This window comes from Colossoma macropomum, unplaced genomic scaffold (genome assembly GCF_904425465.1).
Source record: "Colossoma macropomum unplaced genomic scaffold, Colossoma_macropomum, whole genome shotgun sequence".
In the NCBI taxonomy this organism is placed as follows: domain Eukaryota; kingdom Metazoa; phylum Chordata; class Actinopteri; order Characiformes; family Serrasalmidae; genus Colossoma; species Colossoma macropomum.
In genome coordinates, this window is record NW_023494801.1 from 2794230 (window position 1) to 2821394 (window position 27165).

General features: G+C 41.1%; 1 protein-coding gene across 1 annotated transcript; it reads right to left on the reverse strand.

Annotated features, from left to right (window-relative positions):
* Positions 1–26674, reverse strand: mettl22 (methyltransferase like 22). The gene is given in 12 exon segments (XM_036590258.1): positions 1–85; positions 1256–1294; positions 1296–1425; positions 4417–4519; positions 5697–5777; positions 5875–5928; positions 6107–6178; positions 16359–16503; positions 16588–16628; positions 18544–18792; positions 26362–26502; positions 26638–26674. Coding segments are annotated over 12 exon segments (1107 nt in total). The 5' UTR covers positions 26657–26674; the 3' UTR covers positions 1–52.
* Positions 26675–27165: the final 491 nt, after the last annotated feature.

Genomic DNA, 27165 nt, shown 5'->3' on the forward strand with positions numbered 1-27165 from the left:
GCCTTTTTAGGGGAGGCTCTTGACTGTCTGATGAGGTTGGGGCGGATGTAGTTTAAACTGCGGAGGCAGACACCTTCCAAAGCTCCTGCAAAGAAATGAAACAGAATTCACTGCAACACACAAACAATCAGTGCATATACAAATATAAAAGAAAAACAAATTGGACAGAACTTTTCAGGTATCACAACAGAAACTCATCAAAGAGCAAAAATGCAAAAAAATTGAGAAGGCTGAGCAAATTGAGAACACAACAGCTCCCCCTACTGGTGGTATTAATATCATGCCTGAGAAAACAGGAAAATCTGCCTCACTCCCTCTGCTGAAGAGCGACAGCTCAGTCTTAAGCACTACTGAAGATGAACTACGTGTCCCAGAGGAGGCTGAGTAATGTAATGTGTTGAATCTGATTGTTTAAGTATAAAGTACTGATGTAATTTCCTCAAACTCTCACGGACAGCCTGGACTGAAAGGTCAAAGCCCGAACATTCACATCACGCTCTGTTATTCCATTACTGTGAGGTGAACAGTGCTACTATAACTGACGGCTCAGCCAATTACAGAAGACCATTCACTCCACAATTATTACCGTCAGACTGTAAAACTACACACACTGCAGATTCATACTGGATTAAAATCACTCCACAATTATTACAGTCAGACTGTAAAACTACACACACTGCAGATTCATACTGGATTAAAATCACTCCACAATTATTACTGTCAGACTGTAAAACTACACACACTGCAGATTCATACTGGATTAAAATCGCTCCACAATTATTACAGTCAGACTGTAAAACTACACACACTGCAGATTCATACTGGATTAAAATCGCTCCACAATTATTACTGTCAGACTGTAATAATAAACTACAGACACTGCAGAAACTCCATACATTGGTTGATGTTGTTAACTCACCGAACATCCATCTATCGATCCATCCAAGCTCCCTTCCATCTATCCATCTACCCACCCATCCACCTATTCGACCATCCATTCACCCACCCATCCATCCAACCAGTCATCAATCCATCTACACATCCACCCACCTACCCACCCATTCATATATCCATATATCCATCTACCCACCCATCCACCAATTCATCCATCCATACATCCATCCACCCATTCACATATCTATACATCCATCTACTCACCCTATCCACCCATTCATCCATCCACACAGCCATCCACCCACCCATCTTTTCATTCATCCATCCATCCATCCATCCATCCAGAAGCAGATAAACGCACCAGCTGGTCCACTCGCTCGTACTGGAAGAACTGTGGGAAAAGAGCAGGGCACTGGCTCCACCGTAAACTTCATCTTTCCGTCCTTCATGTCTGCCAGCTGCTTCAGGCAGAGCCGGAAATGATCGTAGGCCTCGCAGGACACGTCCATGTGGCGCAGAGTGAAGTTCAATCTGCAGGGACGTCACAGAATCCAGTCAGGCATGAGAGACTTACTGCTCACCACCAAGTCATGTGAAAGTGAATGAATAACCCTTAGTTCTGTAGTCACTAGTGTCATTTGCTGTGAGCCAACTAAGAACATGGGCACTGCATTTATTTATTTTTTAACCATTGTTACTTTGGTTGATAAAAAGAACTTGGAATTGAAGATAAATTTAAACCTCACACTAATTTAACAGCTAAACTTTTCAACAATTAGTGTTCAACTATCCCAATGAGAAACTATTTATTGTGTCATTCACACACAGCTGCGCTCTTCCATAGCAGCTCTGGGACATTTTTTCCTATAGTCATCTCCACAACCTACTAGCATTACGTGTACTACCGTTAAGCATGGGATACATTTACTTATGGTAAATTTGTGGTTTTCTACACTTTTGGGCCGTTAACTTCATTTACATGCTATTTCTTATTTTTCATTATGCAAAACAGACTGTGCACACAGTAACTTGCAGCGTTTGTGCTATATACACTATATTGCCAAAAGTATTCACTCACCCATCCAAATCATTGAATTCAGGTGTTCCCATCAGTTCCATGGCCAACGGTGTATAAAACCAAGCACCTAGGCCTGCAGACTGCTTCTACAAACATTAGTGAAAGAACGGGTCGCTCTCAGGAGCTCAGTGAACTCCAGCGTGGTACACTGATAGGATGCCACCTGTGCAACAAGTCCAGTCGTGAAATTTCCTCACTACTAAATATTCCACAGTCAACTGTCAGTGGGATTATAACAAAAGTGGAAGCGATTGGGAACGACAGCAACTCAGCCACGAAGTGGTCGGCCACGTAAAATGACAGAGCGGGGTCAGTGGATGCTGAGGCGCATAGTGTGCAGAGGTCACCAACTTTCTGCAGAGTCAATCGATACAGACCTCCAAACTTCATGTGGCCTTCAGATCAGCTCAAGAACAGCGTAGAGAGCTTCATGGAATGGGTTTCCATGGCCGAGCAGCTGCATCCAAGCCTTACATCACCAAGCGCAATGCAAAGCGTCGAATGCAGTGGTGTAAAGCACCGCCACTGGACTCTAGAGCAGTGGAGACTCTCTGGAGTGACGAATCACGCTTCTCCGTCTGGCAATCCGATGGACGAGTCTGGGTTTGGCAGTTGCCAGGAGACGGTACTTGTCTGACTGCATTGTGCCAAGTGTAAAGTTTGGTGGAGGGGGGATTATGGTGTGGGGCTGTTTTTCAGGAGTTGGGCTCGGCCCCTTAGTTCCAGTGAAAGGAACTCTTAATGCTTCAGCGACCAAGAAATTTTGGACAATTTTATGCTCCTAACTTTGTGAGAACAGTTTGGGGATGGCCCCTTCCTGTTCCAACATGACCAGTGCACAAAGCAAGGTCCATAAAGACATGGATGAGCGAGTTTGGTGTTGAAGAACTTGACTGGCCTGCACAGAGCCCTGACCTCAACCTGATGGAACACCTTTGGGATGAATTAGAGTAGAGACTGTGAGCCAGGCCTTCTCGTCCAACATCAGTGTCTGACCTCACAAATGCGCTTCTGGAAGAAGGTCAAAAATTCCCATAAACACTCCTAACCCTTGTGGAAAGCCTTCCCAGAAGAGTTGAAGCTGTTATAGCTGCAAAGGGTGGGCCGACATAATATTAAACCCTATGGATTAAGAATGGGATGTCACTCAAGTTCATATGTGTGTGAAGGCAGACGAGCGAATACTCTTGGCAATATAGTGTAGATTCTGCTGCAGCGACCCTGGAAAATTACTGCTGATTCAGAATTTCATGAAATGTCATAAAGTCACAAGTACAAAACTCTGCATTAATTTAAAATGATAAATAAAGGAGGTGGAGACATGTGGTGACACCCAACTCAGTGTTCTTATGTCAATGCTCCTGACAAGGGAGAGAAAAGTAAGTAAGACAGAGAGAGAACAAAGAGCAAGGCAGATTAAACTAGCTAAAGTTAAGTTAAGCCATGGTTATGCTACATGACTTTTACCACGATTTTAGCCCTGAATCTCAGTCTGGCTGAGTCTGAGCTGGTCGGCTCTAATCTGCAGATGTTTGGGTCAGTTGGAGTCGACAGTTGGAGAGAGAGTTGAGTCGTGTTTGAGGGGCGCAGACTCAGATTTTTGGCCTCACTGGTTTCAGACCAGTCTGAGTTTATCAAACGTTTGATTTTTTCGACCTGACTCTGAGTGAAATCCAGTGTAAACTGATCAACGACTCAATCTGAATGGACTCCTCCAACAGCCAATGAAAACTGAGAGCGCCAAAGAAGAAAATACAGCAAGTAAACAAAGAAAAATGGTGAATGGTGTAAAGCAAAGCTTTTTAATGAGCTGAGCTTAAGGCACAATCGAGTTTACGCACATTTAAAACTCAGATAGATTATGTAGTTCAAAGGAATATTTGCAGTGTAACGTTATCCTTTATTGATGTTTACAGCCAACTAATTATTATTATTATTATTATTATTGTTATTTGATTATTTTCTATTATTAATATATCATGAAATGATGGCCCAGCTAACCTAACATTAAAGTTAGTAAACTCAGTAAATCACAATACCGGTAACTTTACTTCAACAAACATCAGTAAAATAACTGCCCACGGTGTTCATGTTAGGAGGTTTACTCTTGAAATGTAATGAAACTATTTTAACTACTTCATCAAAGTAACATAACTTATTACATTTGATTACTTTCAATTTGGTGAACTCTGCCAAATGAATGGAGTTGTTGCTTGTTTTAATGAGAAAGCTTTTGTCATCATGCGCAATCACTGCACGTTCTAAAGGTTATTGGAAGTTAAAGTGACGTTCGCACAGTAAACAGCTGAAGGGTATAAGCAGCGGTACTAAATCAGGGAAAACACTAAATTATGCAGCTGCTATGGCACTTCAGGACAGCTTTGACAGGTTTGATCTATAGCATTTGCTCCCAAGCTGCAGACTGGTGGCTAACTTGTCTTTACCTTTTCTCTATGCTGAAGTAGGCCGTGCAGGGGTTACGCAGGTTGCTGGTGATTCGGTATAGAGTTCGGAACAGGGCGTCAGTGAGATCATCATCATAGCACACTGGAGGAGAAGAGCAGAAAGGTGTGCATATCAATTTGACAAGAATATAATATACCTTGGTCCAGCCTTTTAAGGGTGGGTGGGTGTGGCTATTCAGTGAGAGTATGAAGGCTGGGTGAGTGGGCGTGGCTATTCAGTGAAAGCATGAAGGCTGGGTGAGTGGGCGTGGTTATTCGGTGAGAGTATGAAGGCTGGGTGAGTGGGCGTGGTTATTCAGTGAGAGCATAAAGGCTGGGTGAGTGGGTGTGGTTATTCGGTGAGAGTATGAAGGCTGGGTGAGTGGGCGTGGTTATTCGGTGAGAGTATGAAGGCTGGGTGAGTGGGCGTGGTTATTCAGTGAGAGTATGAAGGCTGGGTGAGTGGGCGTGGTTATTCGGTGAAAGTATGAAGGCTGGGTGAGTGGGCGTGGTTATTCAGTGACAGTATGAAGGCTGGGTGAGTGGGTGTGGCTATTCAGTGACAGTATGAAGGCTGGGTGAGTGGGCGTGGTTATTCAGTGACAGTATGAAGGCTGGGTGAGTGGGCGTGGTTATTCAGTGAGAGTATGAAGGCTGGGTGAGTGGGAGTGGTTATTCAGTGAGAGTATGAAGGCTGGGTGAGTGGGTGTGGTTATTCAGTGACAGTATGAAGGCTGGGTGAGTGGGCGTGGTTATTCGGTGAAAGTATGAAGGCTGGGTGAGTGGGCGTGGTTATTCAGTGACAGTATGAAGGCTGGGTGAGTGGGCGTGGCTATTCAGTGACAGTATGAAGGCTGGGTGAGTGGGCGTGGTTATTCAGTGAGAGTATAAAGGCTGGGTGAGTGGGCGTGGTTATTCAGTGAGAGTATGAAGGCTGGGTGAGTGGGCGTGGTTATTCAGTGACAGTATGAAGGCTGGGTGAGTGGGCGTGGTTATTCAGTGAGAGTATGAAGGCTGGGTGAGTGGGCGTGGTTATTCAGTGAGAGTATGAAGGCTGGGTGAGTGGGCGTGGTTATTCAGTGAGAGTATGAAGGCTGGGTGAGTGGGCGTGGTTATTCAGTGACAGTATGAAGGCTGGGTGAGTGGGCGTGGTTATTCAGTGACAGTATGAAGGCTGGGTGAGTGAATAATGACAATGATAAGTAATGCACATGTGATTTGAGTCTCCTTTAGGCAGTGAGTTCAACCCAAATTGATTATAAAACAGAAGTCTGCCTCACCATCTGCTGCGATAACGAAAGTGGTGTTGTCATGGAGGTCTGCCACCTCCTCCTCGCTCCAGCCGAACTCCGTGTCCGTGTCTGGGGAGCACACAGTCATCACGACATTACAAAAGTCAATCAGCAGGCTGACCTTTAAGTGCCTATTCTGTTTTTCAGCTCCACCGTGTCCTCCTACCTGTGAGGAAATCGTCTGCGGTCCAGTCCAGCTGCCGCACCTTCAAGCCACGCTCTGCTGGAGGAAAGGGCCAGGAGTGTATAAGAACAAAAGAGGTACTATTAAACGTGTGGGACATTTTTGCAGCATGAAAAGATGTGATTTGAAATTTGCTGCCAGGATACCCCCCTTAAGTGAGGTTGACACAAGCACACCTGCAGTGCTAGTTAATTGATGTGCTAATGAAGCCCACCTGCAGGCTCAGTATAATGACTGTTCAAAGCCACGTTTCTCTGACACATGCTGAGGAGGTCCTCACCAACATCTGCAAAACAGACACAATTAAGAAGATTTTATATACATATGTATTTCATTTCTAATCAAAACTGCCATTAAGTACAAGCAATTCGTTTTTCACAAGATATTTCTGAAGAGATCAGATATAAAATCATCCACTTGCATAAGGAAGGAGAAAAACAGGAGTTTCTAAAAGTGGAGTTCAAAAACTGATTAAAAGCTACACAGAAAATGTGGCTCCTAACAACCACCTGGAAGAGCTGGTTGACCTCAAAACTGCCCCCATCAGATAAACAGCACTTAAAGCTTTCATCTCTGAGAGAGAGGAGAAAATCAAGCTGCTTCAGATCTGAAAACATCCACAGGTGTTTCTGTCCATCCTTCCACTGTGAGAAGACGACTCAGCGCTGTGGGTCTGAAAGGATGTGTAGCTGATCAAGAAGAACCTCACTGAGAAAAGGAGACGGACACATCAAACAAAGAAGCTGAACGATGGACTGACCACCCCAGAGTCCAGACCTCAACACCACTGAATGTGTTTGATTACTTCAGAAAATGATCAACCAGCTTCTAAGACTGAACTTTGGAGGTGTGTCTGCAGATTCTTTGAGGAACTGAAAGTGAGTCTCCTGAAAAGAATGGAAGCTGGAATAAAGGGAAAGGAAATACTGGAAATTGAAATATTTATTTGTTGAGGCTTCTGTGTAAATTTCTGTTATATATATGTTTTCTGCTGTTTTCTGACACTGAAAAACACATAATATCAGTTTGTACTGGAAATAAAATAGTAATATATGTACAAATATGTTGTAACATATGTACACATTACACACACACACACACACACACACACATACACATATATATATATATATATATATATACATAAATTGGGCTCCAAAAGTCTTAGACCACATTATAAATCTTTTTTCATTTAAACCTGGACATTTTTAAAACAAAGGGAAATCTTAATGCTTCAGCACCAAGACATTTTGGACAATTGTACACTTCCAACTTTGTGGGAACAGTTTGGGGAAGAACCTTTCCTGTTCCAGCATGACTGAGCCCCAGTGCACAAAGCAGCTCCATAAAGGCCTGACTGGGTGAGTTTGGTGTGGAAGAACTTGACTGGCCCTCACAGAGCCCTGACCTCAACCCCATCTAACACCTTTAAGATGAACTATAACAGAGATTGCGAGCCAGACCCTCTCGTCCAGCATCAGTGCCTGACCTCACAAATGCTCTTCTGGATGAATGGGCAGAAATTCCCGCAGACTCTCCAACATCCTGTAGAAGCTTCCCAGAAGAGTGGAAGCTGTTAGAGCTGCAAAGGGGAACCAACTCCATATTAATGCCTATGGATTTAGAATGGGATTCATAAAAGCTCCTGTAGGTGTGATGTGTAGGAGTCCCAATACTTTTGTCCATATAGTGTGTCATAATATGCTAAACTGCACTGCTGATTCGTTCTGTGTGTTTTAATGTAAGTCTATGTGTTTTATGCACGCTGTATTATTTATATGTGCATTTAAGCAGAAGCCAAACACTAATTTTCCACTAATTCTGGCGAACAATAAAGATGATCTCATTTACATGAGACACATATCAGTGCTTTTTGGGAAGGCATTATCACCCGGCCTACTCGAATAATAAAAATAATGACACCAATTATCAAAATGGACCGCAGCCATCTGAAAACAGGACAAACTAATTAGTTTCTTATTATGTAAGACAGCTTATGTAACTCTTCATGCAATGTGCACCAATAATTGCCACATAAAAGAAACCAGCAGAGGAGCAGAAGACACTCAGTCTTTGAGTTTGAAATGACCGAGGAGGAAAAGATCTCTAAATAAACCCAGCAGGATTCAGAACAGTGAGTACGTGAAGGGTCTGGTCTAGGAGTCCTGCAGCTCTTTTACTGCCCTGTTGTGGCTCCACAGCTGAATCAGATTTGTAGGTAAAAATAAAATAATCCTCCTTTACAGTAAAATAAAGCTCTGCTGATCGTTCAACACAGTTTAACAATAAACAGTCTTAAACGCTGGAGTGAATGTAGAACTGCTAATTCACCCTTTAACCCTGAAGGCTGGTGCACACACTGCTTGACACTATAGCAATGCAGACAACAATCTCGCCTAGCTAGCAGCTAACGAAAAGGGAAAGAGAGAGATTTAAGATGAACATCAATAATTTGGAGATGAATGGACTTATTTGCATTTATAATCACTCCAACAAGAAACTTACAAACACTAAAAAGTCATGAGGCTGAAGTCAGTTTCTCGTTTCGCCAACTTCTTGTTCGAATTTTCTCGTTCCACCTTAAATGGTGCAGCAGTTACATTCTGGCAACTCAGGCGCCATTTAAGGTGGAACGGGAAAATTCAAACAAGAAGCTGGCGAATGAGAAGCAACTTAAGCCTCGTAAAAAGTCGAACGTTGAGAGACATTTTACAAGAAACTATTTCACTTTTGTGGAAAAGTTTCCTGCTGGAGATGCGAGAAAAGCAGCTATGGCTGAGCTAAAGCTTAAAGCAGAGCAAAGTAACTCTGTGTTTTCGTTTGTATTACATTTTTTTTATCCTATACTAGAACATTAGCAATACTGAGACATATTTACAGCCGAGATGGTAAAATGGACATAAAATGTTGTGGCTCCCAAGGTGGTTTGATTTTTATTGAAAGGACAAAATGGCCTTAACATTTGGGTTGCCGACCCCTGGTCTGATCAGTGCTTCAACTCTGAAGATCTGCGTGGATCATAAAAAAGAGAGAGCCTGTAAAAAACAACAACAACCAGCATACAGTAACAGTATGAACTGCATAGCAACAAGTAGGTGATTGGACGACAGCCAATTATGCCATTATCTTATTCAATTAATTTATTTGTAGCAATTATGTGATTTTTCATTCGTGTTTCTTTTAGATAGTTTATTCATAGTTTTTCATTTTCAAATGTGGCTGGGTGCATTGTGTCTGTTCCAATTTATTCACAAATCTCAGAAAAACTAATTGTCATGTTAGATATCGTTTACTGTGAAAATATCTTTTTATATAAATTATATTTTTGCCATATCATCCACCCTTACTATATATTAAAGGGCCCATATTATGGAAAAACATTTTTTAATAGTTTGTAATTATTGTTAAAGTTTTAAAACGTACAACTCCTAATCAGTTCATTCAGCCCATATATGGAAACCTACAGCAGTTCAGCCCCGCCCACTCATACTGAACTGAGTGTTTCAGCCTGAGCTACTTTTAGAATGAGGCACAGCCAATCAGAACAGAGCTTAAAGGCGCAGTAACAAAAACAGCCTGTTTAATTCTAAGGGATAAAGAGAGGCTGAATGGTTTTACGGCTGTTTTTCTTATATAAAATCACAAAAATATTATAAGTTTGTGTTTTTCCAGACGGTTTTAAAACTGCCCTGGTGAAGCCTCTGCTAAAAAAGAGTAGCATGGATCCTTCCGTACTTAATCATTTTAGACCAATTTGAAACTTGCCTTTTTTAAGTAAAGTCTTAGAAAAAGTTGTTTTCAAACAATTAAATGTGTATCTAATATTAAACAAGTTTATGAGAAGTTTCAGTCAGGTTTTCGTTCTAACCATAGTAACGGGACAGCACTGGTTCATGTTATGAATGACCTCAGGCCCAGCGCTGATGCACAAAATCCTTCTATTCTGGTTTTATTAGATCTTAGTGCAGCTTCTGATACCATTGACCACAAGATTTTAATCAAGCGTCTTGAACGCTGGGTCGGCCTCTCGGGCACAGTTTTAGAATGGTTTAAATCATATTTAGGTAATAGGCAGTTCATGGTTTCACTTGGAAATCATTCATCAAAAAGATCTGGCATTTCTTGTGGAGTCCCTCAAGGTTCAGTTTTAGGGCCTCTTTTTTTTCTCCTTTGCACACGCTACCCCTAGGTGATGTCATTAGGAAACATAATATAAACTTTCATAACTATGCTGACGACACCCAGTTATACATTTCTATTCCTTCTGATGATCAAGACTCTGTAGACAGACTGACCAGCTGTGTGTCAGATATTTCTCAGTGGATGTCGCAAATTTTTCTACAACTAAATCACAAAAAAATAGAAATACTGATCGTTGGTACAAAAACTCAGAGAAAGCTGCTTCATATACCAAACCTGCAGTATGAAACCTGGGTGTGATGTTAGACTCTGAGCTCTGTTTTATCCTGCATGTACACACAGTCACTAAAGAAGCTTTCTATCATTTGAGAAATATAAAGTTCAGCCTTTTCCATCTCAGATCGCACAAAATGTAGCAGCACGCATCCTAACAAAAACAAAACAGAGACATCACAACACTCCTGTTTTAAAAGAGCTGCACTGGCTGCCTGTATCGTTCAGGATAGGTTTTAAAGCTCTGCTACTAGTTTTTAAAGCTCTAAATGACCTTAAAGCTCCAGTAACAGCACAGAGTGTCTGTGTGTTTATGTTCCAGCACATCAAGCTCAGTGCTCGCTTCTAAGAAGCATCCAAAAACGTATCTCTTTAACTTAGCCTTCAATTAAAACTCTACGTCTCTTGATATTTATCTTTTAATTTCACGCTGTGTCATATTCTTATATGACTCTACATTAATACTGATTATTTTTTGTTTTACTGTTAAGCTTTATCACCTGTCTGTAAAGCATTTTGAGCTGCCACCGGCATGAAAAGTGCAATATAAATAAAAAATATTTTTGTTATTATTATAATTATGATCAAGTACATCAAATTAAATGAAAATGTAGAATATAGAAGCTTTAAATAACAGCAGCACAAGAGGTTTATTCTTATATTGAAGAAATGACAACCCAAAGACAAACTACTCAAAACAAATGATCTGAACAGAAAACCAATCACTCGCAACCTCGCTGGCAATCAATCTCAGTTCACAGAGAGCATCTGCTTGTGCGACAGCCTGTTTTAAATGACACAGGGCAGCGAGACGGGCTGGGTGATGATAAAGGAGCTGGAGCTTATCAACCAGAAGATCACATTGAAGTCTTGGGAATGAGAACTGCAACACCACCCACCCACCAACCCACTCGCACTCAAGCAATCAACAGGTGTCACAGCGTGCCCCCTGAGATAATACGCTCAAATCTCAAATCGATGCTTGTTTCTTTTCGTCAGACAGCAACTCTGAGATAAGTCACAGCTTCCAGAGAGCTCTCCACAGACCAAACTTATTACCCTGTACACCACAGCCTGATCCACGTACTGCTCTGTAGATGAAATGGCCCAATATTAAAGCTTTATCAGTATCAGCGAAAATCCCAACAATAAATCAACAATATTTATAAGAAACATATATTATAATTAAAGTTGTAATGACTACAACACAAATATAGCCATTTTACTCACTATCGAAAACCACCAGTGAACGCACACGTGTCTTCTGAGCTTTTCTATGGAATGTTGATGACTGTGAAATAATGGAAAATCTGAAATAATATGTTTTTGGGGACTATTTTGCCTCACAACACCCAGCAAAAATTGCAAAAATATACATTTTTGGACAAAACCTTCACAAAATGATCATAAAACAGTGAGTGTGTTTACATTCATTTAATAATCCAATAACTGCAGAAAATCAGATTTTGTCAATAATCAGATCAACGTGTTTATATGCACTGGGGTAATCAGATAATGGGGAAACTCCAGGTCTACATGAGTCAGACAGGAATCGGACTTCTGCTTTACAACCAGCCAATAAACTCACAAAGGAAGACGCGACGTAAACGTAATGTAAAATTCAAACTTCATGCCACAGCTTTTTTTTTAAACATTGCGCCACTTTACCTGAAAATATGAACAAACATCATCTAGAAGATGAAGAATATTTGAGCAGAGACGCTGCTCGCTTATTTCCGGTACCGCGGTCTGTTCTCGCACATGCACAGCCTGAGAAATCCGAAAGAAATCAGAGTAAGAGTTTACATGCACTGAGAAATCTGATTACTGAGCTACAATCCAGCTCTCTTTATCAGACCTTACTCTGATCTAAGAATTCAGAGTGTGCTGTTTACACGACCATTTGACTAATCAGATAACTTCAGAAATCCAATTATGATCGCAGTATTGCGTAATCATAACCATTTCATGTAATACCTTTCTGTGAGGAGCTTTTAGAGGTGGACGTCTGGTTCCTATCACCACCACTGTGAACAATTCTGACTGTAAGTTTCTTTAGAACAGAGCATTTCACACCAAACCACTCTGAATGACTTTGTTTACATCTTAACCATTTAATTATGCAGAAAAGTTGTAAAATTGGTGGAATTCCTACTTAAAAAAAATATGAGTCATCAACAAATTTGTCATACTGGCCCTGCCATACATGCACACAGTGTACCCTGCATGAATGACTGGACAGTGTGTGCGAGCTCCTTCGAAATAACACCTGGAAACAGGCCTCACGTAGGTGTGTATGTGTGTGTTTGATGTGCTAGACTGTTCAGATGAAAGTGCTTTGAAGATAATGGCTCAGGACATTGCTTTCACGCTGGCACCCCACCCCGGTCCCCACCACACACAACCTCTCTCCTAGTTTTAAAATTACGAGACAATATTCCCTCTAAGACCAAATAAAACTCCAGCCCAGACAGACTCGGGCAGGAAAAGATATGCCATACGGTTTCCAGGAGACCTAAATGCTCTGCACTGTACACAGAAAAATATTAAATTTCATATATGAAGATATTTTCTAAACCTTGAGGCCTGGCTGGTGTCTATACACACACCCTCAGGACATTGTTTTAAAGCTCCTGCTTCAAGATAAGATATAAAACATCAGAGCAGACTATCAAATGTTCTACAGAGTAAAAGAAATCGGATAGTCAGTGTCTAATAAACACGACTGTTGCCGACTGTGTGAGTGAGGATTGTAAATGTGGGTTTGTGGGGTTTGTAGATGCTCCCAAAATGATGCAATTGCAAAAAAAATTGTTTATGGCTATTCATCTTTGGCTACTTTTCATCTTCGCAATATCGCCAAAATAAGAAATGCCTTATCGCTGCATGATGCAGAAACATTAGTACATGCCTTTATTACTTCAAGGCTAGACTATTGTAACACACTACTGTCAGGATGCACCAGCAGGAATTTAAGGAAACTTCAACTAGTTCAAAATGCTGCAGCCAGGGTTCTCACTAAAACTAGAACATTTGATCATATCAGTCCAGTTCTATCATCACTCCATTGGCTGCCTGTTAAATTCCGTATTGATTAAAAAATTCTTTAAGTGACGTATAAAGCCCTACATGGGCTCCTGAGTACCTGCAAGACCTTATTTCCCATTATGAACCACCACGATTACTCAGATCACAGAGTGCTGGCTTTTTAATAGTTCCCAGAATTCAGAAGGTTTCATCTGGGGGAAGAGCCTTTTCTTATAAAGCCCCCAAACTCTGGAATGATCTTCCAGAAAATGTTCGGGACTCAGACTCAGTCGCAATATTCAAATCTAGGCTGAAAACTCACTTGTTTAGTTTAGCTTTTGGTAGTTAATGTCCCCCCTTAGATAAAGGCAGCAGATCCAGGGGTCCATGGACACAGGGAATTATAGTAAACTGAGACGCTGGTGCTGTCGTCCCGCCGCTCGCACGCGGTCACTCAGGTTTGTGGACGGTGGAGCGGAGGAATGCCAGATTGTTTCAGGGTGCTCCCGTGTCTGTGTGCCCTTTTGGTTCTCTCCTTTTAGTTAAGCTGTTATAGTCAGATTTACCGGAGTCGTTAGCCACACTCTGGAAATGTTTTACATATTATTATACATACACCCATACAGAACTAAACTAACTCCATCTCCCTACCTTTTTCCAAGTAAACGACTGCCCAACTGTCCGGCCAGACACTGATGGATGATTGTCTGTCGAGCTCTTCTGCTACCCGCTTCAGACCAGTTGCCCACGCAACTAGTAGTATAATAATTTTGTAGGTAGTTTGACCAGAGGAGGATGGGTCCCCCCTTGTGAGCCTTGGTTCCTCCCAAGGTTTCTTCCTCAGCTCTGAGGGGGTTTTTCCTTGCCACTGTCGCCCCTGGCTTGCTCACCTGGAGGATTTACATTTCATGTTCAAACTTTGTCCTTAATGGATTTCTGTGAAGCTGCTTTGTGACATCAGTTGTAAAAAGCGCCATACAAATAAATTTGACTTGACTTGACATTTGACTACTTTTGTTACACAAATGTCCCTGCTGAAAAAAACAGCACAGACCAGCACACAGTCCATGTTTGTCCATGCTGGTCTGGTGCTGGTTTAGCGGGTCACCCAGCATGATCATGTTGGTTGACCAGCATACCAGCATCCAAAACACAACATACGCTGGTTTTGTTGGTGACCAGCCATGCGCCATGCTGGTCTATGCTGGTTTTTAAAGCAGGGGTTTGATAGGCTCGAACATGGCTACATTTTTTGGGTGATCAGTGAATGTTTTTATTAGCAGGTTATAAGGGCCTATTCAGCACCACAACGGCAGCATGTCACCGCTATAAGCGTGTTTTTTTTTAGGGCGTTTTCACACCTGAAGGTGAGAACCAAGGTTCACATTTCTGTTTTACTGTTTACATTCGATCCGGTTAGACTCAGTTTCACACTGCAATTCAGCGACCTACGTCCTGTCGTCATCACCTACGTGGGCTGCGTCTCCCTACACTTGACAATAATTGTTTTGTAGAGGAGCGTCTGACATTGGCGTGTTGTCAATTCGCCGGGTAGCCTTTTCTGTTTGAATGGAGAAAAATCTCATATCCTCTTTCTCTCATCCTCTCAGAAAATAAGGTACAGCTTTCAGCATTTTTATGCGTTTTTTTCTTAGTTGACTTTTGACTTTTTAGTTGAATATTTGGTCCACTCCCCATGTGCTACCACAGCTTATTTTACTTCTTCTCCAGTTCCTTTTCTACTTCTATTGTTTAATGAGTGATGATGGCTGTCTTAACCTCCTGTAATTGGCACAAAAAAACATCCAAAAAAGTGTTTTCACACTGCAAACAAACCGAACCATGGTTTCGTTCGATTGAGACCACCTCTTTTGATTGGACCAAATTTTGGTCCTTTGATCCAGACTGTAGTCTGAAATGCAGACTTAATCGAGACAAAACAATAGTAACATACACATTATTGAGAGCACAGGTCACCATAAACCCAACAACCAATTCAACACTTCCCTATTAAGCACCTGCTCTGGACAATCAACACATTTACCCCCAGCGAAAAGGAAATTATTTAAAACTGGACAACTGGCTCCCGAGTGGCGCAACCATCTAAGCGTTGACCATATTGTCAGGAGATTGCAAGTTCGATCCCTGGTGATGTCCGTGGCCGGCAGTCCAAGAGAGCACAATTGGCCTTGCTCTCTCTGGGTGGGTAGGATGGCGCCCCATCTCCCCACATCACTCAGAGCGATGCTAGTCAGCGCAGGCTGTTCTGTTTAGCTGACGTAACAGATCTGGCGGTTGGCGCTTTCCTCCGAGCATGTGAGCGACAAATTGAAAAGATGCGGTGGCGCATCACAGGTCTCAGAATAAGCCTGTGCTAGCCTTCGCGCTGGTGGCATCATGTGATTTGGGGGAGTCCTAACTAGTGGGTGGAATACGACCAAACTGGGAAGAAAACGGGGGAAAAATCCCTCCCCTCTAAAAAAAACTGGAAAACTGAAATGTACATAATGACGGAAAAAGCAGCAAAACAATTCTGTTTCATTTATATCTTACCTCTGATGACAGTTCGCAGATCACTGCCAACAAGGATGCAACAACTTTTTTCTTGGGTGACATTTTAGATCTGACTTTGGGAAATGGGCATCCTCTACTCTGTTGATGTATCAGGTCTTTACAGATCCCCCCACACATCTCTTAAATATCAGGCTCTTTGAATTCAAAGTACATTCACAGCAACACTAGATCACTGCTAAAAAAGCCTGAGGTAATGATGGAAAGTGTAACGGTGATTAAACAGTGATTGAAGGAGAAAATGAAGCGGCTCAGGAAAGACGTGGAGAGCATCAGTATTATGATCAGCCATAACACAATGACATCTTAAATGCTAGGAAAGTTACCGCTGTGAGTCAAAACAGCTGCTTAGGTTTTCTCATAATAGCCCGCAGGGAACCCCTAGCAGTTTGGGCCCTTTGGATTTGGGCCCATTTGACCCATTGAATGATCCAGAACTGCCCCTAAACACATACCTGTGCAGTACACCGTTTTGGCGACACCTGCCATGATGATGCTGGTTAGGCCGGTTCCTGCTCCCAGCTCGAGGACTGTTGCTTCTCGGAAAACAGCCGGATGTGAGAGGATGAAATCAGACATCAGGAAAGCTCCGCGCCAGATCTGCCGAGCAGAGCCCAAGTTACTTCACAAAATAGAGCAGGATGGATCGTTACACCACAACTTAATGGACACGTGTGCACTCACTTGCTTTCCAACGTCCTCCAGCGGCGTGGCCATCGTGTGCTCTGTGGAAAGCAATGAAGTGGTCAGCATCCGAAATGATGAATACTCTGTATCCAGCAAACCCTGTGAGCCACAGAGGAGCCCAGTTCTAGACTAAATAAGATTTTCAGTGGAGAAACAGCCAAGAGGAGTTTGATTTAATTCAAAACTAGCCTAATTTGTTTCTGGGAAACCAGCCCTGCAGGATTTACGGAGACACAATAACGACAGGAACTAAATTACTCTTACAGGACTGGATCTAATCTAACCAGCTCGACATGCACTACCATTTAAACATGTGATACATACAAACATCACTTATTTCAATAAAATAAAATAAGGCTGCACAACATGGACACAAAATACAATGTTCAATAAAGCTGTTGGACGATAATGATATAAAAAGTGCTAAATTACTATTAAAACAGTGTGCCTCTGACTGGATTTGCTGAAAGTGCACTTTTTACTGTGTAAAAAGAAATCTAACAGCTCCTTTAAGCAATCAGCTAAAAACAACACATCATTAGATGCAAATAAATACAGTAAAAAGTAACAAATTTCTTCTTTTGAAAAAAGTAGTTGATGTGTCGTGAGCTAGTTTGAAGAACAAAGTGTGGTTCCAGATTTCTCCTGGACGCCTCCAAACATCACACAGATTTATTAAATTCCATCAGCAGCACTCCTGATTTAACATAATGAAGTACTGATCAGCCAAACCAGTTACTGCAAGGTAACTACAAGCACTACTAGGCTTCCTTAAGGAGAGGCTTGGAAATGGTTAAGTGAACATACTAAAATATATAAAAAATACTTTATTATTATTATTAATTCTGTTTACTCTAATATTAGTGTTTTTCTGAACAAATAACTACATGGTGCCCAGATAAACAGCTTTTTAATTGTAATTTAACTCAAGTGCCTACTGCAGCCATTGCATTTTGGTGTGTGTGTGTGTGTGTGTGTGTGTGTGTGTACATATACCAAAAAAGAGAAGGCATGACAAGTACGATTAGAGATACAGTCAAGATTCTGCACCATTTTTAGGTCACTATTCAGACTTTTTGTAGTCTTATTCGTTCCATTAAAACTTGTGTTCAGACGACTCTCAGGTGGATCTGATCTGCACATCAGAGACCTTTAGACAAACCTGTCCAGTTTGCAGCTCGAGTGCTCACTGACATTAAAGCAAAAGAGAGACATACTGTACCAAATATTAAGAAATTTTGAAATTCATGTTCAAATTTGGTAAAATTGCTATACAGATAATGTAATTTGTTATAAAAACTGTATTAAATTAGAATACAAAGGAAAACAAAATATAAGCATACCCCACCTCATACACACATATATATTTATGTGTGTGTGTATATATATATTGCTGCTGTACGGAACAAAACATCTCCAAAATGGTAACTTTACAGGAAAAGGAAAAAACCTACTTTACTTTTAATGTAAGTCAATGGAACCAGAATAGTTTCCAAGTAACTCTGGGCTGTTTCTTTTGGTCCATTCATCATAAAATTTATACACAATGTAAAGAGCAACAGGCATTTTTTAATTATGTCAACAACAAAAAAAGTGACACATGGTTTGTTCCGACAGCAGCGATATGTACAGCGATATGTATGTATATACACACAAACACATTTATTCTTAGTGTTTTACAGTCTACATCTCTGTTCATCACTCTAGATAAATTTCTTCATTTCTTTTTACAGCTAACTAGTTGAATCTTCTAAAGCTATAGATTAGTAGCAGCATAATAAAAACATTTTACACACATTTCTTCAACTAAGTAGTTTTATATGATTAAAAACAGTGATTCCAAACACTGAGACAGCAGCATTAATTCATATATCTGCCTCTAAAGCTAATAAACATTATACAGCACTGAACTTAGTCACAAATAAAGAAACACTTCACAACAGAACCTCTTACCAATCCTGATGATGTCCTTCGCACACTCTTCTTCTTCTGCCTCATCGTCCTCTTCATCACTAACAGCCCCTCCGGCTTGGCTGAGGATGACCGGATGAATCTTTTCTCGGTCACTCACTGTGCGCGTGGGCTTCCTCGTCACATCTAGGTCTCCGTCATCGTCCAGCAACACTTCTGGGTCACTTTTTACAGACTCCTGAACCTCCACCTGCTCCCTCTCCCGCAGAATCCTGAACTTCGACACAAAGACTGGACAAAGAAATGCAAAACCGTATTGAAGGTTCACAGTTGGATCTTAAATCCACTGTTGTACCTTTGAGGGAACATTTACATTGTTTGTACCTTGAGGAACGAAAGACGTTTCTGCACAGAAGCTTATTTTTCCTGACAGTGTAACTAACGAATGAACAAACATTACTCATGCTGCCCTAAACATTAGACCGCAAGTTAGACCTCCTAATTTGCTTGTTTTCATGCCTCCATGATGTTGCAATTAATGCATTTACTGCTTTTCTATTTACAATTTGAGAGTCATTTTATTTTTTTTTATTACATTATAGGAGTTATTTAAGCTCAGTCACAATGATGATGCAGCAACATCAGTAATTTTGTAAAAACCGTATTCTTATTTTCATGTTCAGGCTGCATTAATGTGGTTTTCATGTTCAGATTCTTGTGAACTTTCACACAGTAAAAACAACTTAACACTGTTTATAGAAATTAATTAGCTTATTTTATCAGAATATGCAGGTTTTTAAATGAAAAAATCTTTCTTTAGGGTAAAATTTGAGCAAATAAACATATAAATGAATAATAGCGATAATTAATAAATTGCGATTATTAATTTTAACCAAGGAAGCTTCAAAAATATAAATAGGCACATCCCTCAGACTACTTCTTACTGTAAGAGAGGGCAAGAGGAGAATTAAAATATGCCAAATAATCACTACGGATTCATCAAGAAGGTCAATTTTAATCTATTATTTTTTTAAATCAAGTAATCGTTACAGCCGGAGGTGAAAACCAGGCTCACTGGCTTCCCTTTAATAAGAAGGCATCACATTACTGAAGGTTTTTTCTCTGGCTATAAACGACTCGTGCGCAGGAGCCAGTCGACAGGGCCGGAGAGAAGGAGCGTCAGGAGATTCATAAGTTAATTACACTGATGGAAGACACTGTATGACAGCTAGAGTGTGTTATAGAGGAGCAGACACTGCGAGACTTACAGTGACTTACGATTTCATTAAAGAGTCTGGGGCTGTGTGGCGTCAGCAAGACGAAAGCAGCCCCCTTTGAATTGATAAAAATAGAAGTCAGCAGTAAAGACAGTCGTACGAAGGAGTTTCAACAGCCTTATTAAAGTTTTGGATGATTTGGAGTTGACATTTCTCTACAGAGAACACATTTAAACATGGCACTTTCTTGTACAATTTAAATGCTCTATTTTGCTGTTGTTGGAAGAAAATCTCCAAAACCTCCAAAATCTCCAAAATTATAACTTCACAGGAAAAGGGGAAAACCTTCTTTACTTTCAATGTAAGTCAATGGAACCAGACTTTTTTCCAAGTAATTTTGGGCCGTTTCTTTTGGTCCATTCTTCATGAAATTTACACACAATGTAAAGGGCAATAGGTACTTTCAAATTAGGTAAAAAAACTGCAAAATGACAAAAATGAGGATACAAGGATTTCTTCCAACTGAATTTAACATTAGAATAATTTTTAAAAATGTACAAAAACTTTCACATAGGCGAAATTTTATGTTTTATTTTTTCATTGTATTAATTTCAGCAAATAAACACATCAGTATGCATGCTCTCTATTGATGATGTGTTAACTTATTTTTATTACGTCAATTACAAAATCAACAAAACATGTCATTTAACCAAGGGCGCCCAAACTTTTGCTTGCGACAGTAGCTGCATTTATGCAGTTATATTTACTCAAAGCATAATTTTGATGGATCTGTACTTTCCTGAGAATTCTGAAGTATCACTTTTACATCTACTTAAGTACAATCTAGTTTTTACTCACATTTTACACATTTACTAATTGCTTCTTCCTGCTTTGTGATTGGTCAGAGCTTCAGCATTTTAATTCTACACAGCGCCATACACTGCAAAAACATGGTATCTTAGTGAGTGAAAACACCTTAAATCTAGTCGATGTATCTAATATTTCTCGTTGTGAGACGGTTGTAAGAATATTATGATATTATTTAATCTATTTCTATAATTTTTTTCTTGTTTTAAGTAACTTTATCTAGTGACAGTCTTATTCCATGGGCAGACTGTTTTATTTATTTTAATAAATAATTAAGGTAATTTTGCTGATTTCAAGAAATAATAATTAAAACAAGTAAGATGATCTGCCAATGGAATAAGTATGTATAGAAATACATACAATAATCTTATTACATTCTTACAACAATGTCATCATGAGAAATATTAGATATACTGTCTATTTTCCAGATGTGTTCACTTACTAAGATATTTTTACAGTGCAATCTCGTAACGAACACACATCTGGGGAAACCTCCTAAACCCCAAATTCCTCTAGTCAATGCACTTTTTATATCAGTAACACAGGTCAAAAAAAAACTAGTGCTGCTGGAGTTTTTAAACACCTCAGTGTCGCTGCTGGACTGAGAAACAAAAATATCCAGCCAGCAGCGTCCTGTGGGCAGCATCCTGTGACCACTGATGAAGGACTAGAGGATGACCAACACAAACTGTGCAGCAGCAGATGAGCTATCGTCTCTGACTTCACATCTACAAGGTGGACTGACGAGGTAGGAGTGTCTAATAGAGTGGACAGTGAGTGGACACAGTGTGTAAAAACTCCAGCAGTACTGCTGTGTCCGATCCACTCGCACCAGCGCAACACACACTAACACACCACCACCACATCAGTGCTGAGAATGGTCCACCACCCAAACAGTACCTGCTCTGTGAGGGTCCATGGGGGTCCTGACCACTGAAGAACAGGGTAAAAGGGGGCTAACAAAGTATGCAGAGAAACAGATGGACTACAGTCTGTAACTGTAGAACTACAAAGTGCACCTATATAGTAAGTGGAGCTGATAAAATGGACAATGAGCGTAGAAACAAGGAGGTGGTCATAATGTTATGATGTTATTGGTGAATATGACAGTAACACCTATTGGTAAAGCACTGTTCAACTTAGGCCCAATCCCGTTTAACCCCTTGCCCCTACCACTTAGCCCTTACCCCTCCGTTTTGTGTGTTCACGTCTAGGGGTGGGGTGTCCCGATTCTAGTTGAGATAGAGGGGCAGGGCGAAGTGGTAGAGCTATATGGCCCTCCAAGCAGAGGTTTTTTAGAGACTGACTCCAAACAGAGTGATATGAGGAAAAAGAAATCCGGCAAGACGGTTGAACAAGAGACCAAAGAAACCCACAAATGTGAGAATTTTCTCTGTTAAAACTATGCTGATCATTAAATTATCTTAGATTAATGTCGATTCAATGTTTTGTGGTCCTTTTCTTCATAACAAGCATGAAAAATCGCTAGTACTAGGCTGATGTCTCGGCAGCTAGCTAGCTAAATTTCCTGATCCACCTTAAACAGTCCAGCAGTTCTGGTGCCTGAAGCTCCAGAATGTAACTGCAGCTCCATTTAAGGTGGAACAGGAAAATCAGGCAGGGTCGCCTACAGAGCAGCACAAGTAGCAGTTAATGAAGTAATGTTCTTGTGAAAATCTCAACCACTACCCCTTGTAACTCTGTTCCAAGGGTCAAGACGACACTCCAAAACAAGGGGCAGGGTAAAAATAAGCTTGGTTCTTTTTTGAACAGTACTTTTAATTTTCCTGCAGTCATTATTTCGCAACTATAGCAGTAACAATGCCTTTTATCTCAGGATAAAAGCAGACTATTATTACCCTTTCAGGCTGGGGTTCATGTAAGGAACATCCCCTTGAGATGAAGGTGAGATGCAGGGTCATTATGTATAGCTTCATCTAATTACATGGCAACCTCTCCATTATGGAATTCATGCCATCACTGAGGCCACTGCAATTCTGCAAAATATCACTCTATTAACTGAAGCACTCTCAAAAGAGCGGCGGAGAAATAGAGGCGCGTGCAGAAAGGCGTGCTCTCCAACACCTTCACGCAGATAACTCCTTTCACGGAATATGCAGAGAAGAACTGACCGATTCAGTGTCGCTCCACCACTCTAGGGGTCACTTCATCTGCAGGGAAAACGTGTCTGGTGAAAGCTGCCTCCTCTTGTTCTGAAATCAGCTCGTGCTGATGGCAGTTCCTGCTCAATTTTGAAGCAGGCTGGTTTGACGAAGATATAATGGGCCACAGTCTATGCAGGAGTGCTGGTATAAACCTCAGGGGTTTGCCTTCCCCACTAAGGTTCGAGAATAACGACGGGTGGAATTAGTAAGGTAAATGCGGGAAAGTGTTACTAACGGCATAACACGCTCTACAGGAAGCAGTACAGTGATACCCACACAGCGCTGCCACCATTCATCCACTAAAACTCATCTTCTCAATACTAACTGGCGGTTTGCATGACGATTGAATACATAACAAATTAATAAATGAATAAATCAAACAGCCATATCATAGAAAAACAAACTGTCCTCTTTTTTTTAATAAAAGAATTCGATGTAGCATGTAATTATTGTTAAAGTTGCAAAATATAGCGTTCACTCCCCGGACCATATATGGCCCAATCATATTTCTTCTTTTTACCCCTTCCCTTTGTTTTCGAGTGTCACCTTGCCCCTTGGAACTGAGCATTACTTCATTAACAGCTACCAGCGCTGCTCTGTAGGCGACCCTGCCAGTCTGCAGTGACAGCAGAGGAGGGTAAAGTTCAGCTCCTCACTGCTGGGCTTTAGTTACATTTAGGGCATCACATGCCTTCAAAGAGGGGGGCAATTATTTATTATCACCCACCACTAATTCTTCAGTGATGTGAAGCTGAAGTCAGATATTCTCCAGCTTCTTGTTATGGTCCTTTTCTTTATAACAAGCATAAAAAAATCGCTAGTAGTAGCTGATGTCTCGGTAGCTAGCTAGCTAAATTTCACGTTCCACCTTTAATGGAGCAGCAGTTACATTCTGGCACCTCAGGCGTCAGAACTGCTGCATCATTTAAGGTGGAACTTAAACTTAGATAGCTAACTACCGAAAACAACAGCATAATACTAGAGATTTTTTATGCTTGTTATGAAGAAAAGGACCATAATACACTGAAACGACATTAAACTAAGATAAAACAGTGGTTACTGTAATTTTTTAATGGTGAAAATTCTCACATTTGTGGGTTTCTTTGGTCTCTTGTTCAGCCATCTTGCCGGTTTTTCTTTTTTTCTCATAACTCTGTTTGGAGTCCCTGAAAAACCTCCGTTTGGAGGGTCATGTAGCCCCAACACTTAACCCTTCCCCTCTATCTCAACAAGAATCAGGACACCCTACCCCCAACATGCAAAATGGAGGGGTAGGGCTAAGTGGTAGGGGCAAGTAGTGAAACGGGACTGGGTCTAAGCTACAAAAACAGCCTTTTTTTAAATTAACTAAAATCGGGCCAAAAAAAAAAAGGCTAATAAAACATTTGGCCACCAGCCAGTTTGGCTGGTAAAGAAACCAGAATCAGAATAAGGCATACAACTTCATTATTGTCCATTTTTAGCGTTGATATTTGATTACCAATACAACGCTACGCAAAGGTTGGAAACCACCCTTCATATATTAAATTTCCAGTCAAAACGGCCATTAAGTGTAAGTTCTTCATTGTTAGTGTCAGCAAAAACATACTTAACAGAAAATGACACAGAAGCCTCAACAACTAAATCTACTATCAGATTGTTGATTGTGCCACACTTTACCTTTATTTCAGCTTTCAGTCTTTTCAGGAGACTCACTTTCAGTTTCTCAAAGAAATCTGTAGACACACCTCCAAAGTTCAGTCTTAGAAGTTGGTTGATGCAACAGGATTCATAGATTGAGAAAACGTGGTACAGTGAGTGACAAATCAGATCTTAATGACTGGCAATAAGGACTGATTGTATTTGGGCGCCAAATGCCACAGTGTGAAGGAAGTAGCTGAATTTGCAGGTGTATAGAAGCGTACGGTCATACGGGTCGACCAGCAGTGGCAAAAATCCCCATCTACAGGAAATTCTCACCAGAATTGCGGCCAAAAGACGAAACTGATGAACAGGGACCGCCGTGAATAAAAATCACTTCACTTCCAGGCAAAAATTGCTTCTAGAAGTCAAAGCAGGTCCTTCGCAGCCAATTTCTGAAAGAACACTTCGCAGGGAACCGCATACCATGAACACATGGAGCAGAGCTCATATCTGTTCATAAAGTTGCCCGTTTACTGTGGGCAAAGAGACACAAAATCGGACTGTTCATGACTGGAAACGTGTTATCTGGTCAGATGAATCTCATTTCTGCCTGTGTGTGAATGATGCTTGAGATCGTGTTCATCATGGACCTCAGAAAGCCTCCTGAAAATCTGTGGGACTACCCGGAACAACGAGTGAGACGCCAGGGAAGCATCCATAAAATCTGACCGCAATTCTTCGATGCAAGAGTGGCTGAGCATTGATGTCGCCTACATCCAGAAACTTGTCCAGTCCAGGCCAAATCAAATCGCAGCTGTTATTCATGCTTGTGGAAGTATTACAAGCTATTAGGTACATTTCAGTCACAGGTGACTAATATTTTGTCTGACACATTGTGCATCGTGAAGTATAATAACATTGATAACATTTTGTCATATGATAATATTTTTGTCATATTGCTCAGCTCTAGTTGGAGGACAGTTTGCTGAGGAAACTCCTCTAAATTCACTGAATCAGCCAGCTGTGGCTCTTTTGGATTTCTCTGAAGAGTACTGCTATAACAGTATGACAGTAATTTCCGTTACCATCCCACTGCCACAGTTCATCCGAAAGTGCCGACTGGTTTGTGGAAAAAACAAAGAGGAAAATGCTGGGCAGGGCTGTGGTTTGAGACCGGATCCACAGAGCAAAACAAAGCAGACTGCAAGACTGTGGGTGGCAAAAGTCATTATCTGGGAGCCGATTGTGATTCGGCTTATAGCCTCAACGTCTATATAACAATGCGTTTGTGTGATATGACGAAGACGTTACTTGAATACTCCGGTGGAATGTGTGGGCTTCATCTGTGTGAACGGTTCCCTTATGAGCTAAACAGGACACAAAATTGAGCCCAGATTCTTTTAAGTAGGCTAAAGCTCTGGTGAGACATACAGGACAACAAGCAGCTTTCAAACACTCATTTCCACGGCAGCAATACAATGTGAGGGGAGCCGGGGGGCTTACAATTAAACACCAAGGATGTCCAAGGGTTATTAGACAGGACAGTGCCTGTTACTGACTTAATGATACAATTAAGCTGTTTACACGAAGCTCAAGAGCATCTAAACATTAAAGGACTATTAAAAATATTATGCAATCAGGAGCCACTTAATTGGGAACTATCAGTTTTGTAATTGATATTTAGATGTGTTCCGTCCTTGCTGGTCAGTTTTCAGTCAAAATAATTTGCATGCCTAATACTACCGATAAATCAAGCAGCATATAAATTCTTATGTGCATATTTTAGAACGCAAATGTGACCTTATTATGTAATTTTGGCAACAGTATTCAGTTACATCTGAAGGCACACTCTTGCAACCCAACTCAATCCCTCACAATCTCGCAATCGCTTCCTTCAACCCTGCACGACATTTTCATATCAGGACAAAAAAGAGCTTTAAAAACCCTGCAGCATTTACAACAGTCACTGTGATCAGACCCCACCTCACCTGGCTGTCCTACGCTATTGAGCCGAGCCATGAGATGACGAGCATTCGGCAGCAAAAGGTGCACATCTGAGAGCACAGTGTCACTCCGGAAGGTGACCTGGTCCATGGCCACCCCTGCATGTCCTCTCCAGCACACTGCTCCTGGGGCCGAAAAAAAATAGTAACAATTTGGCTTCTAACCAACACGTGTAGACCGATCAGGCATAACATTATGACCCACCACCACCACGTCAGTGTCACTGCAGTGCTGAGAATGATCCACCACCCAAATAGTACCTGCTCTGTGAGGGTCCATGGGGGTCCTGACCACTGAAGAACAGGGTAAAAGGGGGCTAACAAAGTATCAGAGAAACAGATGGACTACAGTCTGTAACTGTAGAACTACAAAGTGCACCTATATAGTAAGTGGAGCTGATAAAATGGACAATGAGCGTAGAAACAAGGAGGTGGTCATGATGTTATGCCCGATCTGTGTATATGTCAACTGTAACTATATAATAAGATTACTGCTGATAATGGAAGAAGATACTCGTATACATACTGCCGCTGTTACAGCAAACCCTCCGTACTGTGCAGCACTATTGATTAAATTCATTTCCAGCCAAAACAGCCATAAAGTACCGGGAGATTCACTCGAAACAGGCCCCGTATATTCTGTTGTTACTCCCATTAGGATGAAGCAACCTGAACCCAAAAATACGCTACACATATTGACGTATGGGTAATCGATTACGTTTTCGGACGGCCTCCGCCATGAGAAGGGATCAATGATCCTGTCGTTTCCAGTTTCTGTGCCATCTTCTG